Below are 18,622 nucleotides of genomic sequence, written 5' to 3'. Positions count from 1 at the left end.
AATTTATTTTAAGTTTATTAAAAATTAGTTATTGTTAATCTTATATAAAAAATCTTTTTTTTTTTTCTATATTGAGTTATTTTACAAAAAACACAATAGAATGCAGGGAAATTTATGGAGGTTGCTACTCCCGCTTCGTGGCTGGGGACAGGAACTGTTTGAAGTCAGGAGGGACAATGGCTTTCCATTTTAGACTGTAAACACCGAATCGCCATCATGATCTTAAACCTACACATAGGCAGGATTAAGGGAGGAATTGTAGATAACAGAACACCTTTTCACCACTACAGACCCCCGGAAAAATTTCTAGAGGGGTGGTTGCAAGATACTGCTCCCTAGGACAGGTGCCAAAGCCTTTCTTTTTTTTTTCTTTGGCTCCTGACCTCCTAGACTTTACCTCATTTATTTGGGGTTTCTTTATTTTATTTTTTTCTTTTCGTCAAGTTAGAGTGTGAGTTGGTTTAGAGAGAGAGGAGAAGTTTAATTGTATTAAGTAATTTTTAAAGTTATAGTTGCATATCCTATTTTATTGTTTATCCTTTTTCTTTGTACAACAAGGCAATATGTCTCAGGGCTACCAGTTTGCCACCTGGAATGCAGGAGGCTTGAACAGCAAGATAAAATTGAAGAGAGCTTCAAATTTTTGGGCTAAAAAACGTGTTAGCATATGTTGTTTACAAGAAACACACATAAAATCAACTGATGGACCAATTTTTAAAAATAAATGGTTCACGCAACAATTCCTTGCCCCAGGCTCGTCGAAATCCAGGGGAACAGCAATCCTTCTTTCTAGGGACTTCCCCTTTCAGTGTCATCAAAGCTTGAAGGACCCTAGGGGTCGCTTTATTTTTATTAAGGGCACCCTAGAAAACAAGGCCTTAACAATTGCTTCAATTTACGCCCCTAATTTAAATCAGGCTCAATTTTTAAAATCAACCTTAAAAACTCTAATGGAGTTCAAACAAGGCGAAGTTTTACTAGGTGGAGATTTGAACCTTATAAATAATCCCAATAGGGATAAAACTCATAAAAAAGCGGAGAAACAAAAAAAGCCTAGAAAAACTGAAATGGAGAAAATTTTAGAAACACACAATTTAACAGACATATGGAGACAATGCAACCCAGATGAAAAACAATTTACTTTTTTTTCACACAGACACAATGTATACTCCAGAATAGATTATTTACTCACTACTACCTCTTTTATGAACCATATTCAATCAGCAGAAATTGGCTCCAGTACCATCTCGGACCATGCTTGGGTTACCTGTACCTTCCTTCTAAAAGACTCGACAAAACAAGTACCAACATGGTCCTTTAATTCTCTATTATTACAGAATGAAACCAATTGCTCAGAAATCAAAAAATATATCTCAGAATACTTTAAATTCAATGCAAACTGTGAAGCCTCCAAAATTAATATATGGGATGCCTTTAAAGCAGTCCTGAGAGGCCAACTTATAGCTCTCTCATCAGCAATAAAGAAACAAAGGAATAAAACTATACAGGAGCTACAGGAAAACATTAAAAATCTAGAACTGAAACATATGAGATATGGAGGTAAGAAACACCTTAAAAAATTGAACTTAGAGAGGAAAAAGCTTGAGCTTTTGGAAACTTCTAAAATACAAAAACAGTTAATGTACTTAAAACAAAAATATGTGGTAAAAAATCCCAAATCTATAAAGCTACTTAAATACAGAGTTTCTACCTTACTTTCAAACAAGCTTATTGGCTCAATTAAGGATAAGGATGGTAAAACTTATTCAACAACAGAAGACATAAGTAGGGTTTTCAATTCTTTTTACAAACAATTATATTCATCTACACACCCTAGCACAGCAACTATTAAACAATTTTTAAGTGACACTAACTATCAAAATAAATTAAAACAGGAACATAAGGAATATCTAGATAGACCAATTGCAACGGAAGAAGTTCGACAAGCCTTAAAAAGAATGAAACTAAACAAGGCGCCAGGATTAGATGGCTTGCCGATAGAATTTTATAAAAAATTTTATTCAGAATTGGAAGACCATCTTTTAACTACCCTAAATGTAATTTTACAGTCAGGAACAATGCCTCAGACATGGAGTATGGCTAAAGTAATAGTCATTCCAAAAGAAGGAAAGGATCCCACTTTGCCTACCTCATATAGGCCCATTTCGATACTAAACCATGATTTTAAAATTTTTTCTACTATTATGGCATCAAGATTAAATAGAATCATAACTCAATATATACACAAAGATCAAGCGGGCTTTATGCCAAATCGTAACATCACAGATAACATACGGAAAACACTGAATATTATTAATCACTGTAACAAACATAAGATAAATATGGCCATCTTATCGGTTGATGCTGAAAAAGCATTCGACCGGGTGGAACCCAACTACCTGCTTCATTTGCTACATCATATGAATTTTGGAGAAACCTTTATGAATGCCATTAAAGCAATATATGCTAACCCATCAGCACAAATATCAATAAATAATTTTAAATCAAACTTTATAAAGTTAGAAAGAGGAACTAGGCAGGGGTGCCCCCTTTCGCCCATCTTATTCGCCATCTCTTTGGAACCTTTGGCACATGCGGTTAGGAGCAATCCCGCTATAAAAGGAATTAACATAGGTACAGAATATTGTAAACTTAGTTTGTTTGCAGACGACGCCATTTTTTATTTGAATGATCCTGTTGCATCGATTGGGGCGTTAATTAAGGTCATAGAACCATTCTCTAAGATTTCAGGATTCAAGATCAACTATGAGAAATCAGTTATATATCCCATTTTTATATCACGACATCAAGAAAATTTAATAAAAATAAGCTACCAATTTGAATGGGTGCAGACTTCGTTTAGACATCTTGGAATAAATATCCCTCTTGTCATGAATGAGCTAAATAAGCACAACTACAATCCACTGATCACAGATGTTAAGTCAACGTTAGCTAACTGGTCAAAACTAAATTTTAATCTACTAGAAAAAATTGATATGTTTAAAGCAATTATTTTACCTAAATTCCTTTTTTTATTTCAAAACCTACCTTCAGAAATCCCACCCTCAGAATTTAAGGTATGGGAGAAAATGATTAGCACCTTTTTATGGGACAATAAAAAACCTAGAATCCAGTATATATTATTGTTAAAGCCCAAAAAGAAAGGAGGCTTAGCACTCCCCTCTTTAGAGAAATATTATGCTGCAGCACAGCTTAAAACCCTATTTTACTATAATAATCCACTTATTGATAAATCCTGGGTAGCTATTGAACAGGTAGATATTCGACCTGACCTACTCCATGAATATATCTGGAATTACCCCACGTGTAGAAAATCAACACTTCTCAACAATAACTTTTTAAAACTTACTCTTCAAATTTGGGATAAATATCGAAATTTGTTGATTCCTGAAACTTCACCAGTAATGGCATTTTTGGGTCAAGACTGGTTTGAACCGGGCAAAAACCCTCATAACTTTAAGGACTTTCGAGACAAAACCATTTTTAGACTAAAAGATTTAATGATTCAAACAACTATAGGCACACAAGCCCAGCTGGAACAAAAATTTGGTATTAAAATACCATGGTTCCAATATCAACAACTGAACCATATGTTTATTACCATAACTAAGGAAGCAGACCTTAAGAGAAGCCTAAGTTTGTTTGAAAAAAGATTGTGGAAACCGGAAATGGGCCCTCGGGGCTTAATTTCAATTTTATATAGTCAATTAAATGCCAAAGAATGGAACCATGCCACTAGAGTGCAAGGGAAATGGGAAAAAGAGTGTACAACTATTTCTGAGCCCACTCACTGGGAGGCAATTTGGAACTCGGTTGCATTTAACACCAACAATGTATTAGTACGACTTCAAACTTTTAAAATCTACTCCAGGTGGTATTTAACACCGGACCGTTTATATAAATGCAAATTTAAAGCAACACCACTTTGTTGGAAGGGCTGTGACTTAAAGGGTGACTTTAAACATTGTTGGTGGTCTTGCAGAAAAGTTAACAAATTTTGGAACAAAATTTTGAATGAAATTCATAAAATTACATCTATTAACCTTAGTCACTCTTTTGAATCACTGATGTTGTATTATTGGCCTAATACTAACCTGACTAAACAACAGAGGGAAGTGTTGATATTAATGCTTTTTGCTGCCAAGTCTCTTTTAGCCCAGAAATGGAATACTCGGAGAGTTCCGGATGTATCTCAGTGGTATGTAAAACTGTGGGATGTAATAATGGCTGATAAAATTTCTACTCAATTGAAAGTAGCTCAAGGAATGTTAAAAGATAACAACTTTATTGAAAAGTGGTTTACATTCTTTACATATGTTACGTCCCATAGGCAATTGAACTATTTGTTGCCACATAATTATGATAAAATAATGGTATACTAATTTTTTATCATTGTTGTATATACAATATAGTAAGTTCTAGCCTTGTTGTCTGTTTGATTGTTATATGGGTTTTTTCTTTTCTCTTTATTTGTAATTTTGTTATAAGAAAAATAAAAACATTTAACAAAAAAAAAAAATTCACCTAAGAATTCACACAGGGGAGAGTGTGGAAAGAGATTTAGTCGGATGGCCATCTTCAGTGGCACCGCAGAACCCACAAAGGGGAGAAATCTCTTGAATGCTGAGAGTGTGGAAACAGATTCAGGTTAAGTGGCAGTCTTAGGCAGCATCTGACAACCCACAGAGGTGAGAAACTTTTTGAATGCCCAGAGTATGGATGCCCAGGTCTTGGAGGGTTAGAAAGTAGTTATACAAAGGAGGGCCTTTTTAGTGATTGGCCTTGCTACCTCAGGTTATTTGCCGATCTCACACTTTCCGAAATCTATAAAAATAATATAACCCTTTCCTTTCCCTTTGAGGAAATAGAAAAGGTGAGTGTAGCAATTATCTACAGCCTCTCTGCTACTGGCATAAACATAGTGTGACTGACCGGCATCCTTAATTCATTACTTTTTTATCTGACAGGCAACCCCAATCCCTCCCCAGTGCAGCCCACTGTGAGCTTTTTGTGGGTGTCACCACATTGAACCCCCAATGAGTTCCAATGTGTGTCAGTTATATCCTTCCGATCTCAGAGTGTGCTATTCTGATCTTCCACCATCAGAAGCAGCTGGTAGCTATTTTGCAGCTCCACTGGCTGTGAGTGTTTCATGATTATCTTACTCCTCAAAGTCACATTCTTCCACTCACCCACCTGTTCCTTGTTACTTCCTTCCTCTTGTTTAGGATTTGGTAGCTCTTGCCATTCTCTCAGGAGCTCCTCTTCCGTCACATCTAAAAATCTTTCTCCCTCCCTGATGTTCCTCAGTGTACAGATTTGTGCCTCAAGTTCTCCCACCTTCTCCTCAAGCATTCTTATAAGTTTGCACTTGCAGCATGTATAATTCATTTCTTGGCAAGGCAGAAAAATTATCATGGCGCAACCCTGGCAGGTCACTGGAATAGATCCTTCATCATCCATCTCCCTAGGAGCAATGCTATCTTCTACAGCCTCCAGGAACCTCCCTCAAAGTCCACAGTAAACTCTTGTTGTGGTGATGTACCCTGAGACTGACCAAATGGCTACCTTGCCAGCAGTTCTCTCTCCAGAACTCAGCAGCAGCCCTCTTATGTTCTTACGAGGCCACCAAGCAAGACCCACCGGCTAAGAGCCACAGGGCAAGAGCCCTCGTGCCTCTGGCAAGGAGGAGCCTTTTGTCTCAAAAGGTCACTTCCTGCCAAGCCCAGCAGAGCTCAGTACAGTAGAGGGTGGGGCTTGTAATCAACAGCACTCAACAGCAACTAACTCAGACCCCAGCAGCCTCCCACACACAATTAGCCCCAAACAGAACTTAAACCGAACCACTCCCTAGCAGTCTCCAAAGAACCCCACTCACCCTCAGCTTCTCACACAGCAGCTAGGAAAGGCAAAAGGCAGAAAGACAAAATCCCCTTACCTTCTAGCAGCGCCTCACCATGTGCTCTCCACCCATTGCCTTAGGTCAGCTGACTCACCTCTGCCTCTGGCGAGGAGGAGCCTTTTGTCTCAAAAAGTCCCTTCCTGTGAAGCACAGCAGAGCTCAGCACAGTAGGGGGCGGGGCTTGTAATCAACAGCACTCAACAGCAACTCACTCAGTCCCCAACGGCCTTCCACACACAATTAGCCCCAAACAGAACTTAAACCGAACCACTCTCTAGCAGTCTCCAAAGAACCACACTCACCCTCAGCTTCTCACACAGCAGCTAGGAAGGGCAAAAGGCAGAAAGACAAAATCCCCTTACCTTCTAGCAGCTCCTCAACATGTGCTCTCCACTCCTTGCCTCAGGCCAGCTGACTCACCTCTGGGATGAGTCATCCAGTATTGTGGAAATGCACTGGTATCCATGGAGTTGGCAGGTGAACCTTGTGGGACACAAATTCCCCAATCCCAATTGTCTTCCCCACTCACCCCCAGAATCTCCCGTAGAGAATCAGGAAGGAGATCCCCTTCTCCTGGTCCAACCCCCCCCCCCAACTCCATGAGCCAGAAATGACCTGGAGTAAGTCCTGGGCCAAGGTTTACTCCCCACCTCTGACTCCTCAGAGCCCCCCTTGAATTCCTCCTGGGAGATTGTGCCTTTATGCAGCAGGCTGAGAAATTTCATCTCACTACTTTAATTTTGAAAGGCATCTGCAATAGGGTTGCTAACAGGCCTGAAAGGGGGAGGGGAGGGTCCTGCCTCTTTCCCAGAGGCTTAGTGTGTGGAAATGGGCATCTGAAGAGACAAATAACATCCCAAAATGCCTCTGTTAAAGGGAGAGAACACTTGTTTCCTCCATGCAGTTTGCAACCACAAATTAAGTATTTATGAATTAGAGAAAATGAAACTCAGCTAAGGAAGGCTCATAGCTCATTCGAGAGGTTATTGTTTGTATCAGGTAAATCGGTTTTAAGAAGAAGAGTTGGATTTATACCCTGCCTTTCACTCGGAGTCTCAGAGGGACTTATCGTCTCCTTCCCTTCCTCTCCCCACAACAGACACCCTGTGAGGTAGGTGGGGTTGAGAGAGCTCAGAGAACTGCTCTTCACCTCTGACTCCTCAGAGCCCCCCTTGAATTCCTCCTGGGAGATTGTGCCTTTATGCAGCAGGCTGAGAAATTTCATCTCACTACTTTAATTTTGAAAGGCATCTGCAATAGGGTTGCTAACAGGCCTGAAAGGGGGAGGGGAGGGTCCTGCCTCTTTCCCAGAGGCTTAGTGTGTGGAAATGGGCATCTGAAGAGACAAATAACATCCCAAAATGCCTCTGTTAAAGGGAGAGAACACTTGTTTCCTCCATGCAGTTTGCAACCACAAATTAAGTATTTATGAATTAGAGAAAATGAAACTCAGCTAAGGAAGGCTCATAGCTCATTCGAGAGGTTATTGTTTGTATCAGGTAAATCGGTTTTAAGAAGAAGAGTTGGATTTATACCCTGCCTTTCACTCGGAGTCTCAGAGGGACTTATCGTCTCCTTCCCTTCCTCTCCCCACAACAGACACCCTGTGAGGTAGGTGGGGTTGAGAGAGCTCAGAGAACTGCTCTTGAGAGAACGTCGCTGGCAGAACTATGGCTTGCCCAAGGCCATCCAGCAGCTGCAAGTGGAGGAGTGGGGGATCAAACCCGGTTCTCCCAGATTAGAGTCTGCACACTTAACCACAACACCAAACTGTGTATTTTCTTTTTCTGTGCTTTGCAGGGGTTTTTTATATATATAAATGAACTGGGCTTCTTTAATGTGTCAAAAGTTAGTGTGGCAGGTCTTTTTCCCATTACGTATAAAGTTCTAAATAAGAAATCCTGTTGCAGTCGCTTGAGACTTGAACCCGGGGCCATGAATGAGCCCGACCCAGTTTGCCCCTGTTCATGATGTGGGTCAGTTAAGTTCAAGAGCCAGAGTGTTGGGTCATGACATGGTGGATCTGGGTTCACAGGAGGCTTGGAAGGTCTTCCGATGCCCTTTATCCTGTCACATATTCAAGCTAACAGATCTTGCAAGATAGTTGTAAGCAGTGTTCCCTCTAAGCTGAGTTATTGTGAGCTAGCTCACAGTTCTTTAGCCTCCAGCTCACACATTTCTGCCTTAGCACAGGAAGGATGGCTCCAGAGCAAATTAATGTATGCAGTAGCCAAATTGCTCGCTCACAATTTTAATGCCAGTAGCTCACAAAGTGGGATTTTTGCTCACAAGACTGCAAAGCTTAGAGGGAGCATTGGTTGTAAAGATGAAATATTTATAGGGGGGGATTCTTAGGAAAGGGATTAAGAATGTGTTAAGTCGCTCGCTTAACAAAGTAGTCGGAGAGTGATTCAGCAAAGATTCAGCTTTATTCATCAACTCGAACACAACTCCAACACGGATCAACATCTGATAGCCAGAAAAGCTTTAGCATTAAAGCTGTTCCCTTTTTAAACTCTCCCGGCTAATGTAGCCACGCCTTACTGTACACTACCAACCAATGAGATTGTTTACATAAGGACCAATCATCGACGTTCCCGCTCAGGGAGCTTGCTGACAAGTGATTGGTTGGTTCTCCCTGGGCTAGCATTGCGATTGGATGGATTTGGATCCTAGCCCAGGACGAAGCTTTACATGATACTTCAATGAGGTGATTCACATACACGTTATGCATTCAATGGCAGCTATTGAATACATTACAGAATGAAACAGCCAGTATTGTAGTGCCCCTGTATAGAACTATGGTGCAGCTTCATTTGGAATAGTGTGTCAGGTTCTGGTCACTGTATCTCAAAAAAGGACATTGCAGAGCTGGAAAAAATACAGAGGAGGGCAACCCAGAGGATATGGGGTTGGAACACCTTCCCTACAAGTAAAGGCTGAAGAGTCTGGGACTTTTCAGTTTAGAAAAGAGACAACTGAGGGGGAACATGATAGAGATTTGTTAAGTTATGCACGGGGTGGAGAGAGTTGACAAAGAACACTTTTCCTCCTTCTCCCAGAATACTACAACTCAAGGGCATCCAATGAAGCTGATGGGCAGTAGGTTCAGGATAGAGAAAAGGAAATACTGCTTTACACAGAGAGTGATGGAAATGTGGAATTCACTGCCAGAGGATGTAGTGACGGCCACAGGAATAAACAGCTTGGAAAGGGGATTAGATAGATCCTTGGAGGATCAGTCTATCAATGGCTACTAGCCCTGGTGACTGAGGGGAACCTCTGAATCCCAGAGACAGGAGGCAACATCAGGGGAAGGCCTCGGCCTCTCTGCCCTGTCGTTGGCCCTCCAGAGGAACTGATTGGCCACTGTGTGAGACTGGATGCTGGACTAGATGGGCCACTGGTCTGATCCAGCAGGGCTCTTTTTATGTTCTTATAAAGGCCTCGGCCTCTCTGCCCTGTTGTTGGCCCTCCAGAGGAACTGGTTGGCCACTGTGTGAGACTGGATGCTGGACTAGATGGGCCACTGGTCTGATCCAGCAGGGTTCTTCTTACGTTATGACTTGACGGCGATGATGGTGGTCGATTATAACTGATGTAAATTATAACTGATATAAATAAATAAATAATACCCAGCTGAGGCTCATCACCTCCGCAAACCCCACTGTACCCAGGGTTAAACCCTTAAATCTCCAGGAATTACCCAAGCCAGAACCCATAACCCTGGCAAGGCCTGGCCCCCACGTGTCCAACACACAGTATATTACAGTAGCTTAGCCTGGATGTCAGCATGGTGTGGATCCAGCCAGGGGATCTCTCGTTACACCACATGATAACCCCGTGTATTCGCTGTCCTGCAACACACACTCGACACTAGCGTCGGACCTCCCTCCATCCAGAGCTCCTGCCTTGTATTTCTGAGAGGTAGAAGAGTTAAATGATCCTTCATGGGAGCGTCAGGAGTTTGATGCAACTGTTGCGCAGGAATTCATGGAGCCAATTTATTTTATTTTTTATTTTATTTTTTAAATTTATATTCCGCCCTCCCCGAAGGCTTAGGGCGGCTCACAAGGGGCATAAATGCCAAAGTTAAAACAATAAAACAACACAAAACAGTATAAAATACAATAAATACAATTCACTAAAAATTCCTTCCACGGTGCTCCAAGGATATTTAACTACAGATTCAAGATGGGGTTCCAAGATAACTTATGCTAAGCAACAACAGTAATGATAATAATATACAGTAACAACAATATACGTCCCTACAGTGCTGTCATCTGCCAGGTGTTTCTTCACGTGTGTGCGAGGTGAAGCAACCTAATCCCGCTCAAGGGTTGACATGATTATGAGCAGACCTGCTCCGGCTTTCAGGTGTCCGTAGTTTGGATCATCCTGCTGATATCATCCCTATCTCTTTTAAGGCCGGATTAAAGAATGTGGTAATTGGTTAATTGTGAGAACCTGGGCTCAGTTGTGTAACCGGATGCCAGGTGGGAATTAGGAGTGGATGTTAACATCTTCTGGAAAGTTCCATTGAGGGAGAGTCCTGATTGGGCCCGAGAGACCACCTGGTGTCAGAGGACAAAGGACTATAAGGCTAGAGGACAGAGGGAAGCCATGCTAATGTTATGCTTGAGCCATGCCAGTATGCTTTGATATGTTCAGTTACATCATGATGGACTGCCACGTACAGAAAGCTTGAGGCTACAGCTTGGATTCTCATGCTGCAAGAAGGTGTGCCGTCTGATACCAGATACGAAATGTATTAGATAGAGAGCTGGCTTTTCAATTTCTCTGCTTCTGGCTCTAGAGACTCTACTGCATAGTGACATCCTTTTTTAAAGCTGTTCAATAAACCCTTATATATTTTTAGAAAGGTCTGCTTTATTGGTGTGCATTTAACCTTGAGGAGCCACAGGACTGGATACAGCTCAGGTGAGCAGCTGACCACTCTCACTCCTGCTGAGGATCCTCTTCGATCCGCTCCTTTCCTGCGTTGTAGCCGGAGTCTCACGTGTTTCTGAGGGGAAAGCGCCACTCCTTCACGACCCAATCCCGCACCTCTAAGTGAAAAAAGTCTCTCCTGAGGCTGTAACAGGGTTTGAACCATGTGGTGCTGTTGATTATGTTTTGGCTAATCACTAAACTTTTCTCTTTCTTTTTTTGGATATTGGAGCTGCGGTGGCTCAAGTGGTTAAGACGCTGAACTGCAGGCTGTGGAAGGTCGGTAGTTCAGCAGTTCGAGACCCGAGTGTGCCGCATGGCGGAGTGAGCTCCCATCTCTAGTTCCAGCTCCTGCCAACCTAGCAGTTCGAAAGCAAGAAATTGCAAGTAGATAAATAGGGACCACTTCAGTGGGAAGGTAACAGTGTTCCGTGAGCCTTGGTGTTTAGTCATGCCGGCCACATGACCACGGAAACGTCTTCGGACAGCGCTGGCTCTTCGGCTTTGAAACGGAGATGAGCATCGCAACCCTAGAGTCGGACTCGACTGGCTTTCGAGCAAGGGAACCTTTACTTTTAAAGATATTACAAACAGAGGTATAACACCTCTTTTTTCAGTTTGGGGATCTTCATTTATAATGTGTGGGGTTTTTTTTAAAGTATGTAGCACTTCCATCCATGGAATGAGGCCCTTGTGGGTTCTACCCAATGATTCCTCCATTCGTGGAGCTTCACACGGCTGGGGCGTCTGATGTCCTGCCTAGGATTCCCTATGAAGGCTTGCCTCTCAGTGCTTCTGCCTTCCAACACTGTCCTTAGACTTTTTCCGTATGCCAAACATCTGTGCGCTCCTCACAACCTGGAGTTGGATATTGAAATTATCTGTCATTTTGGACATGGTATTGTTTTTCTGATGAATTGTTTTAATATATTTTAATGTTGTTTTAATTTGCTTGTGTATTGTGTTTGCCTTCGATGTAAGTTGCCCTGAGCCCTGTTTCAGGGAAGGCCAGCGTAGCAAATTGAAATGAATGAACGAATGATGAGCAGGGTCTTCTAAATGCATGAAGATCCCCACCCCGGTATTGTCCTATTTCCACTTTCCTGGATTGCAGTGTGCCTAATGGGGAATTCCCCCCCTCCACCAATGTGTCGCCATAAAAGTATCTGTTTCTTCCTCTGAGCATGAAATGAATAAATTAAATAGTACTTGCCCCAATACCGATCCTTGTGCAACCCCATTGCTTACTTCCCTCCCTTGTGAGAACTGTCCACTGATTCCTACGTTTTGCTTCCTGTCATTTAACCAATTTTTAATCTATAGGAGAATCTATCCTTTTACGCCATGACTGCTAGGTTTACTCAAGAGTCTTTGGTGAGGTACCTTGTCCAAAGCCTGTTCAAAGTCCAGGTATATAATGACTACTGGGTCACTGTTGTCTACCTGCTTGTTCACTTTCTCCAAAAGGCTGGTGAGGCAGGATTTCCCTTTGAAGAAGCCATGCTGATTTTCCCTCAGCAAGCTCTGTCCCTCTATGTGCCTAACAATTCTCTCTTTCTTCTAGCCTGGGGTAGACGTTAGGCTGACTGGCCTGAAATTTCCTAGTTCCTCTCTGAATCCCATTTTAAAAACTGGTGTCGCATTTGCTACTCTCCAGTCTTCTGGAAGAGTGGCTGAATTCAGGGCCGGCCCACCCATTAGGCGAATTAGACTTTTGCCTAGGGCAGCTCCTGGGGAAGGGCGCCTGCCGCCCTCCCCCCACCCCCACCAAAAGCCCTGCTCACAACTCTCACGCTCCTGCTGCAGCCGGGAGCGCCGGCGTCCCCCAACGCGGGCAGCCCCAGTGCGCTTCCTCCCTCCCACCGCGGGAAGGCATCCGGGCTCGGCATTGCGGCAGAGAGGCACCTGGCAAAGTCCTCAGCCCGGCTGGGCAGCAGTCCGGGCTTCTCCGTGCCGCCCCAAGCTGGCCTTTGTGGGAGGCGGCAGCAGCCAGGCAGGGGGCGCGAATCCTGGCTGTCTGCCGGGGAGAGCGGGCTGGGGTGAGCCGGATTCCACTGGGGGGGCTTTTCTGCAGACAGTTGCAGCCCGGGATCCCTCACCATGCTGGCCGGCCGGCCTCTGCTTCCATCCCGAGGGCTAGGAGAAGCTGGGGGGGGGGGGAGATCAGGCGGCAGCAAAGTTTCTGCTTGGCTTTTAACCCCTCCTGCGTCACCCACTCCGCCTGGAGCAGAGCAGACGAGAAGGAGGGACCTTCCTTGGCCGATGCTCACCTGTTGGGGCAGCTGCTGTGACGCTACAGCACCCCTTTGCCTGTCTGGACGAGACAGCCCAGTTGCAGAGAACTGCCAGCAAGAGCACCAGGGTCCAGTGCTAAGCTGTGGAATCCTGTGAGCAAAAATTCTACTTTGTGAGCTATTGGCATTAAAGTTGTGAGTGAGTGATTTGGTTGCTGCATACATTAGTTGGAGGCTTAGAGGGAACACTGCTCTTCAGATGCAGCTAACATCTAGCAAGTGTTTTGGGTAGTACAGGAGACATAAGACCTCCCCCCCCCGAGAGGTAAATATGGGTTGCTGTATTATCTCTGGTGAAACAGGTCATACAGGTTTTCTCCACTGCTTCAAATTCTTGCAGGACATGCTTGATAACAGTGAAACAAAAGAAATGGATGTGCACCTCACCAGCCTTGTTACCTCTGTTGTTGCATCTTCAGTTGTAACATCTTGCAGTGAGACCTTGCTAAAAGCTATAGTACACAATACACACAACTCACCATTCAAAAGCTCTCAGTCTCTGTTTGGGCTTGGGCAAGGGAAAGCTTTTGGCTTCCTTCCTGCAGGATTTTGCCACCAGAAATGGTACCGGGGTGGGGGGCTGTCTGTCCCTTCCTCAGGCTCCATGTGCTATGGACACGTGCCAGAAGAAGGGGCAAATAGCCCCCCCCCCCCGACATCACTTCTGGTGGTAAAAATGCCATGGAAGGGAAGCCCAAAACCATTTTCTTCCCTGTGCCCCCTTGCAGTCAAACAGAGAAACAGAGCTTTTTAAAAGGTGAGACCCCGGTTGATCATATAACCATGTGAGGTAGTCAGTGGCTAGTAACCATGGTGACTAAAGGGAACCTCCACATTCAAAGGCAGTAAACCTCTGAAGCCCAGTGCCAGGAGACAACAGCAGGGGAAGGCCTTGGCCTCTGTGTCCTATTGTTGGACCTCCAGAGGAATTGGTTGGCTACTGCATGAGATGGGATGCTGGAGTAGATGGGCTACTGGCCTGATCCAGCAGGGTCCTTCTTGAGTTCTTATGAAGGCCTCGACTGCTATGCCCTGTTGTTGGACCACCAGATGAACTGGTTGGCCACTGTGTGAGACAAGAAGGACGCTGGACTAGATAACACCACAGGTCTGATCCAGCAGTTCCTTATGCATCCACCCAGTGTAGTGGTTAAGTGTGCGGACTCTAATCTGGGAGAACCGGGTTTGATTCCCCACTCTTCCACTTGTACCTGGCTGGATTACCTTGGGCAAGCCATAATTCTGGCACAGCTGTTCTTGAAAAAGAGCAGTTTCTGTCAGAGCTCTCTCAGCCCCACCTACCTCACAGGGTGTCTGTTGTGGGGAAGGGAAAGGAGTTTGTAAGCCACTCTGAGACACCTTTGAGTAGTGAAGGGTGGGGTATAAATCCAAAAAATCCAATCTCTTCTTCTTGTGATTCCTGAAGTCAGATTTGATTTAGGGTTTGACCTGTTTGCCCTATGCAGAGAACTAAAGGGCATTGTTGGCGTTTAATGACATATACAGTGTTAGAAGATGAGCAAGTGAAATGAGCCTGAGACGGCTTAGATTTTTTTTAATATATTTTAAAATATATTTCAACCTTCCAGGACATTCAGTGGGGGACCTCAAAGTACCTTTTTATTGCAAAGGGATCTCAGAAACAGTCTAGAACAGAAGATAGCTGAATTACAATTATTTTCATTTTGTAGAAACGTAACATGCAATTTCAAATATAACATATAACCATCGTATATATGTTATGTCCAGTTTAAATTGTTTTGCTCTAAATATACCATTCTAATATTGCGCCTTCCTATACATAAAATTAAAAAATATTCAAATAATCATACAGCTCAATCAGCTTTACATTGACTAGAAAAATTATTTTCCCTTGAATAAACAACGTCGAATATGTTGTCCGGTCCAGTGATTGTGTTGTCTGGGTGTCTGCGGCGGCAGAGTTGGCACCTGGGTTTCTTGCAAGCTCTGGTACCAGCCTCCATGTTCACAATAGAGGTTGCACTATTGTGGGTGAGAAGCTGTTTAAGACTGGGGGCTGTTTGGGGGCAAGAAAAGGTTTGCAGCACCCACCTCGGATGGGTGTGGGCGGGAGAGAGCTTGCATTTGAGGTCCTGCGTTTTCTCTCCACGGGCAAAACAGTTACTCAGACACGCTTGTCTGTGAAAAACACAGAATACTCTCATCATATGTAGCCCCCTCCCCCAACTGAGTTTTAGGGACCTGACACTGGGAGGATGCAAAAGGAACTCGGAGGAGAAGAAGGACCTGGGACCTTTATCTGAGCGGGTTAACAGCACGGCTTACCCCGGGAGTGCAGCCCGGTGCAGAGTTCCTCCAGAGCAGCCCCATTATTGAGCTGCATCTGGGGTGGCGGACGGCAGCCTGGCCGAAGCGCCTCCTGGAGAGGGCAGGGGAGAGTTTCCCTTCCTCTGCAGCACTGAAAGGGTTAAAGGCTACAGAGCCGGTTGCTAGCGGGGCCGAGCAAGGACGGGGGGGGCGGAAAAGAGGAAAGGCTCTTTTCCGGGAGGGAGGGAGGGAGGGGAGGTTTGCTTTTGAATGGCGAAAGAGAACTGGAGGGGCTTCGGGGACGCGAGAGCCGGGAAAAGCCTCGCCGCAGCCGGATCGCGGGCAGGTTTCCTTCGGAGTGAGTCGTCGCGAGGAGAAGCTTTGAGCTCTAGGGAGGGAGGGAGGCCAGGGTTGCCCGCAGCAGGACTGCAGAGATTCCTGGACATTTTTTTGGGGGGGGGATGTCTGTGCATTCTGGGGAAGGGCCGGCGGGGGGGGAGACCTCAGAGTGGAGCGAGGCCACCGAGTCCTTCCTCCCAGGGGACGGTCTCCTCCGGGGGAACTGATCTCTGTCTGCTGGAGGCCGGTTGTCATCCTGGGAGAACTTCAAGCCCCACCGGGAGGTTCAGGTAAAGTTAAAGGTTTCCCTTGCTCGAAAGCCAGTCGAGTCCGACTCTAGGGTTGCGGTGCTCATCTCCGTTTCAAAGCCGAAGAGCCAGCACTGTCCGAAGACATTTCCGTGGTCATGTGGCCGGCATGACTAAACACCAAGGCGCACGGAACGCTGTGACCTTTCCACCAAAGTGGTACCTATTTATCTACTTGCAATTTCTTGCTTTAGAACTGCTAGGTTGGGAGGAGCTGGAACTAGAGACAGCCTGCAGTTCAGCGTCTTAACCACTTGAGCCACCGCAAGAAGCTACTGTAAATTAATGTGTTCTGTTTATAACTCTCATTCTACAAAGTGCATTCTGTGCTATTATAACGTCTGTGTCAGGTACATACATATATTCAATCCATTCAGTATAACAACATTCAGTTCATTCAATTTAACAACTACCAGTCAACTATCTGCAGCAGTGTGTTGTGTGGAGGCACACGGCTGTTCCAACAGCATCGCCCTTGCCCCCATCACTCCACCGCTTGCTTGGCAGAGACAGCATAACACAATCCCAAATTGTCCTTTCTGAACTGGGGTTTGGGCGGGAGGAAGGGCCTCCTTTTGCCAGGAGAGAGAGGGGCAGGAGAGAGAAACACAAGGGCGCAGCCACACGGGTGGTGGGTTCAGGTTCCGCTAAGGAAGGTGCCAGCAAGAGTACAAAGCTCGCCTTTTGGTGTCCGGTGGGATGAAATGTGGTGACTCATTCATGCTGATTGGATGGCCCCAATGCCAAGCATTTTGGCTGATCCCCTCTGCCAACCCCATCTACCGTCTCCCTGAGGCAGGGATGCCAGGGTCCAGGAAGAGCCTGGAGACGGTCTCCAATCAAAACTGATCTCCAGACTGCAGAGCTCAGTTTGTGTGTTCAGGAAATGGCTGCTTTGAAGGGTGGACTCTGTGCCGTTAGCGCCTGCCCTCCCCAGGCTCCAGCCCCACATTTCCAGGAATTTCCGAAACGAGACTGGCAACCTTGTGCATTCGGCAGAGTTTGTTGTCTCCTCTGGCTCCGTCCCAGCAGCCCCTGGGTGGGCATATCTCCTGACACACTTCGTGGCCATCCAGAGTTGCTCAAGGGCTGGGCTTAGGCTTGTTCCCAAGAGAGGCTGGCCTCTGGAAGACGGTCCTTCTTCTGTCAGGGTGATTTTGGATGTGACGCTAGGGAAAACTGTGGTTCTTCTCTGGGTGAAGGACTTGGTATCTCTGCCCTGCTGCTTCTGTACTGTAAGAATTAGCCCCTAGGACAGACTGAGACAACGTTATGAGAGGCTAAGCTTTTGAACATCCTCAAAGAGCCAAACAGAGACACCTAACTTTCCCAAAGAACCATGGAGGCATATCTCAAACAGTTTGTAATATAGAAAAATGATCTTAAACCTGATCTACAAACCACAAGAAGCCCTTTTGTTCTGATCCACCAGGACAATTCTCTTGTGTCTCTTGAACTTATGAAGGTTTGCGATGTTCAGTGCTGTATCTCCATTCTCTTTTATTTTCCGTGTTACTGCCTGTGTCTCTCCTTCCCCCAGAGGGAAGCCTCTCTTGATAGTCAAGTGACTAAAGGCATCTTTCCACAGTCAGAGGTGACCCAAGAGAAGGGGAAAGAGATGGAAGAGGAGAACCCAAAAGGACCTGGAACTGGCAAGACAGCCAAGAACTGGGAAGACAGCCCCCATGCCACCCAAGCTGGGAGTGGTGTTGAATTCTGGGAAAGCCAGGTGCCAGATATCCATTATCAGCTCACTGCAATCTCAGACTCACATTGCAGACGCTTCCGGCAATTCCGCTACCATGAGGCCGATGGGCCCCGAGAGGTTTGCAGCCAGCTCCATGGACTTTGCCGCCAGTGGCTGATGCCGGAGAGGAGCACCAAGAAGCAGATTCTGGACCTGGTGATCCTGGAGCAGTTCCTGACCATCCTGCCCCCGGAAATGCAGTGCTGGGTGAAAGGATGTGGGCCGGAGACCAGTTCCCAGGCGGTGTCCCTGGCCGAAGGTTTCCTCCTGAGTCAGGCAGAGGAGAAGAGGCAGGCAGAACAGGTGAGGGGATTCCCTCCAAGTATGTCCAATCCAAGCAATGATATCTGGCCTTATCCTAAAGGTTCCCTGCCAGACATCTGTCCAAGTGTTAATCTTTCAAATGGGAGATTTCATGGCCTCCTTCAGCAGCCTCTTCTACTAGAGTATTTATTAGCCCTCCAGATAACTCAATAATTCTGCAGGTCTGCTGATGGAAGGGTGCAGAATCTGGGAGTGGGGCAGGATCCATTCTTTGGTCTCTTTTCCATTCCGTCTCTTACCCCTCTCCCTCGCTGCTGTTTCAGATGCGGGCACCATTCATGAAGACAGAAGCGACATTCGCTGAGGTGGAAGGAGCTTCCTTGGAGCAAGGGCAGAGGGCACAGGCCCAGGAGTGTGCCCAAGATGCCCTCTCCTGTGGTAAGGTGTCTTTGTGCCTGGGTGTGTTGGGTGCACCCCAGTGAGTTTGATTGGTAGAGAGTTCAGGTCA

General features: G+C 45.4%; 1 protein-coding gene across 1 annotated transcript in view; it reads left to right on the top strand.

The window, feature by feature from the left end:
- The window catches only part of LOC107119184 (zinc finger protein 345-like), a gene marked incomplete at its 3' end in the record, with an annotated part of 46,699 nt that overhangs the window by 22,700 nt on the left and 5,377 nt on the right, over positions 1-18,622 (top strand). Inside the window, exons 3-4 of the mRNA XM_015421640.1 lie at positions 12,680-12,912; positions 18,438-18,552. Of these exons, the coding sequence (XP_015277126.1) occupies positions 12,680-12,912; positions 18,438-18,552 (348 nt within the window). The remainder of the gene's footprint in view (positions 1-12,679; positions 12,913-18,437; positions 18,553-18,622) is intronic.

Source organism: Gekko japonicus, unplaced genomic scaffold (genome assembly GCF_001447785.1).
Source record: "Gekko japonicus isolate JY-2015 unplaced genomic scaffold, Gekko_japonicus_V1.1 scaffold2179, whole genome shotgun sequence".
Taxonomy (NCBI): domain Eukaryota; kingdom Metazoa; phylum Chordata; class Lepidosauria; order Squamata; family Gekkonidae; genus Gekko; species Gekko japonicus.
The sequence above is the reverse complement of the archived record's forward strand: the minus strand, read 5'-3'. Positions and strand labels throughout refer to the sequence as shown.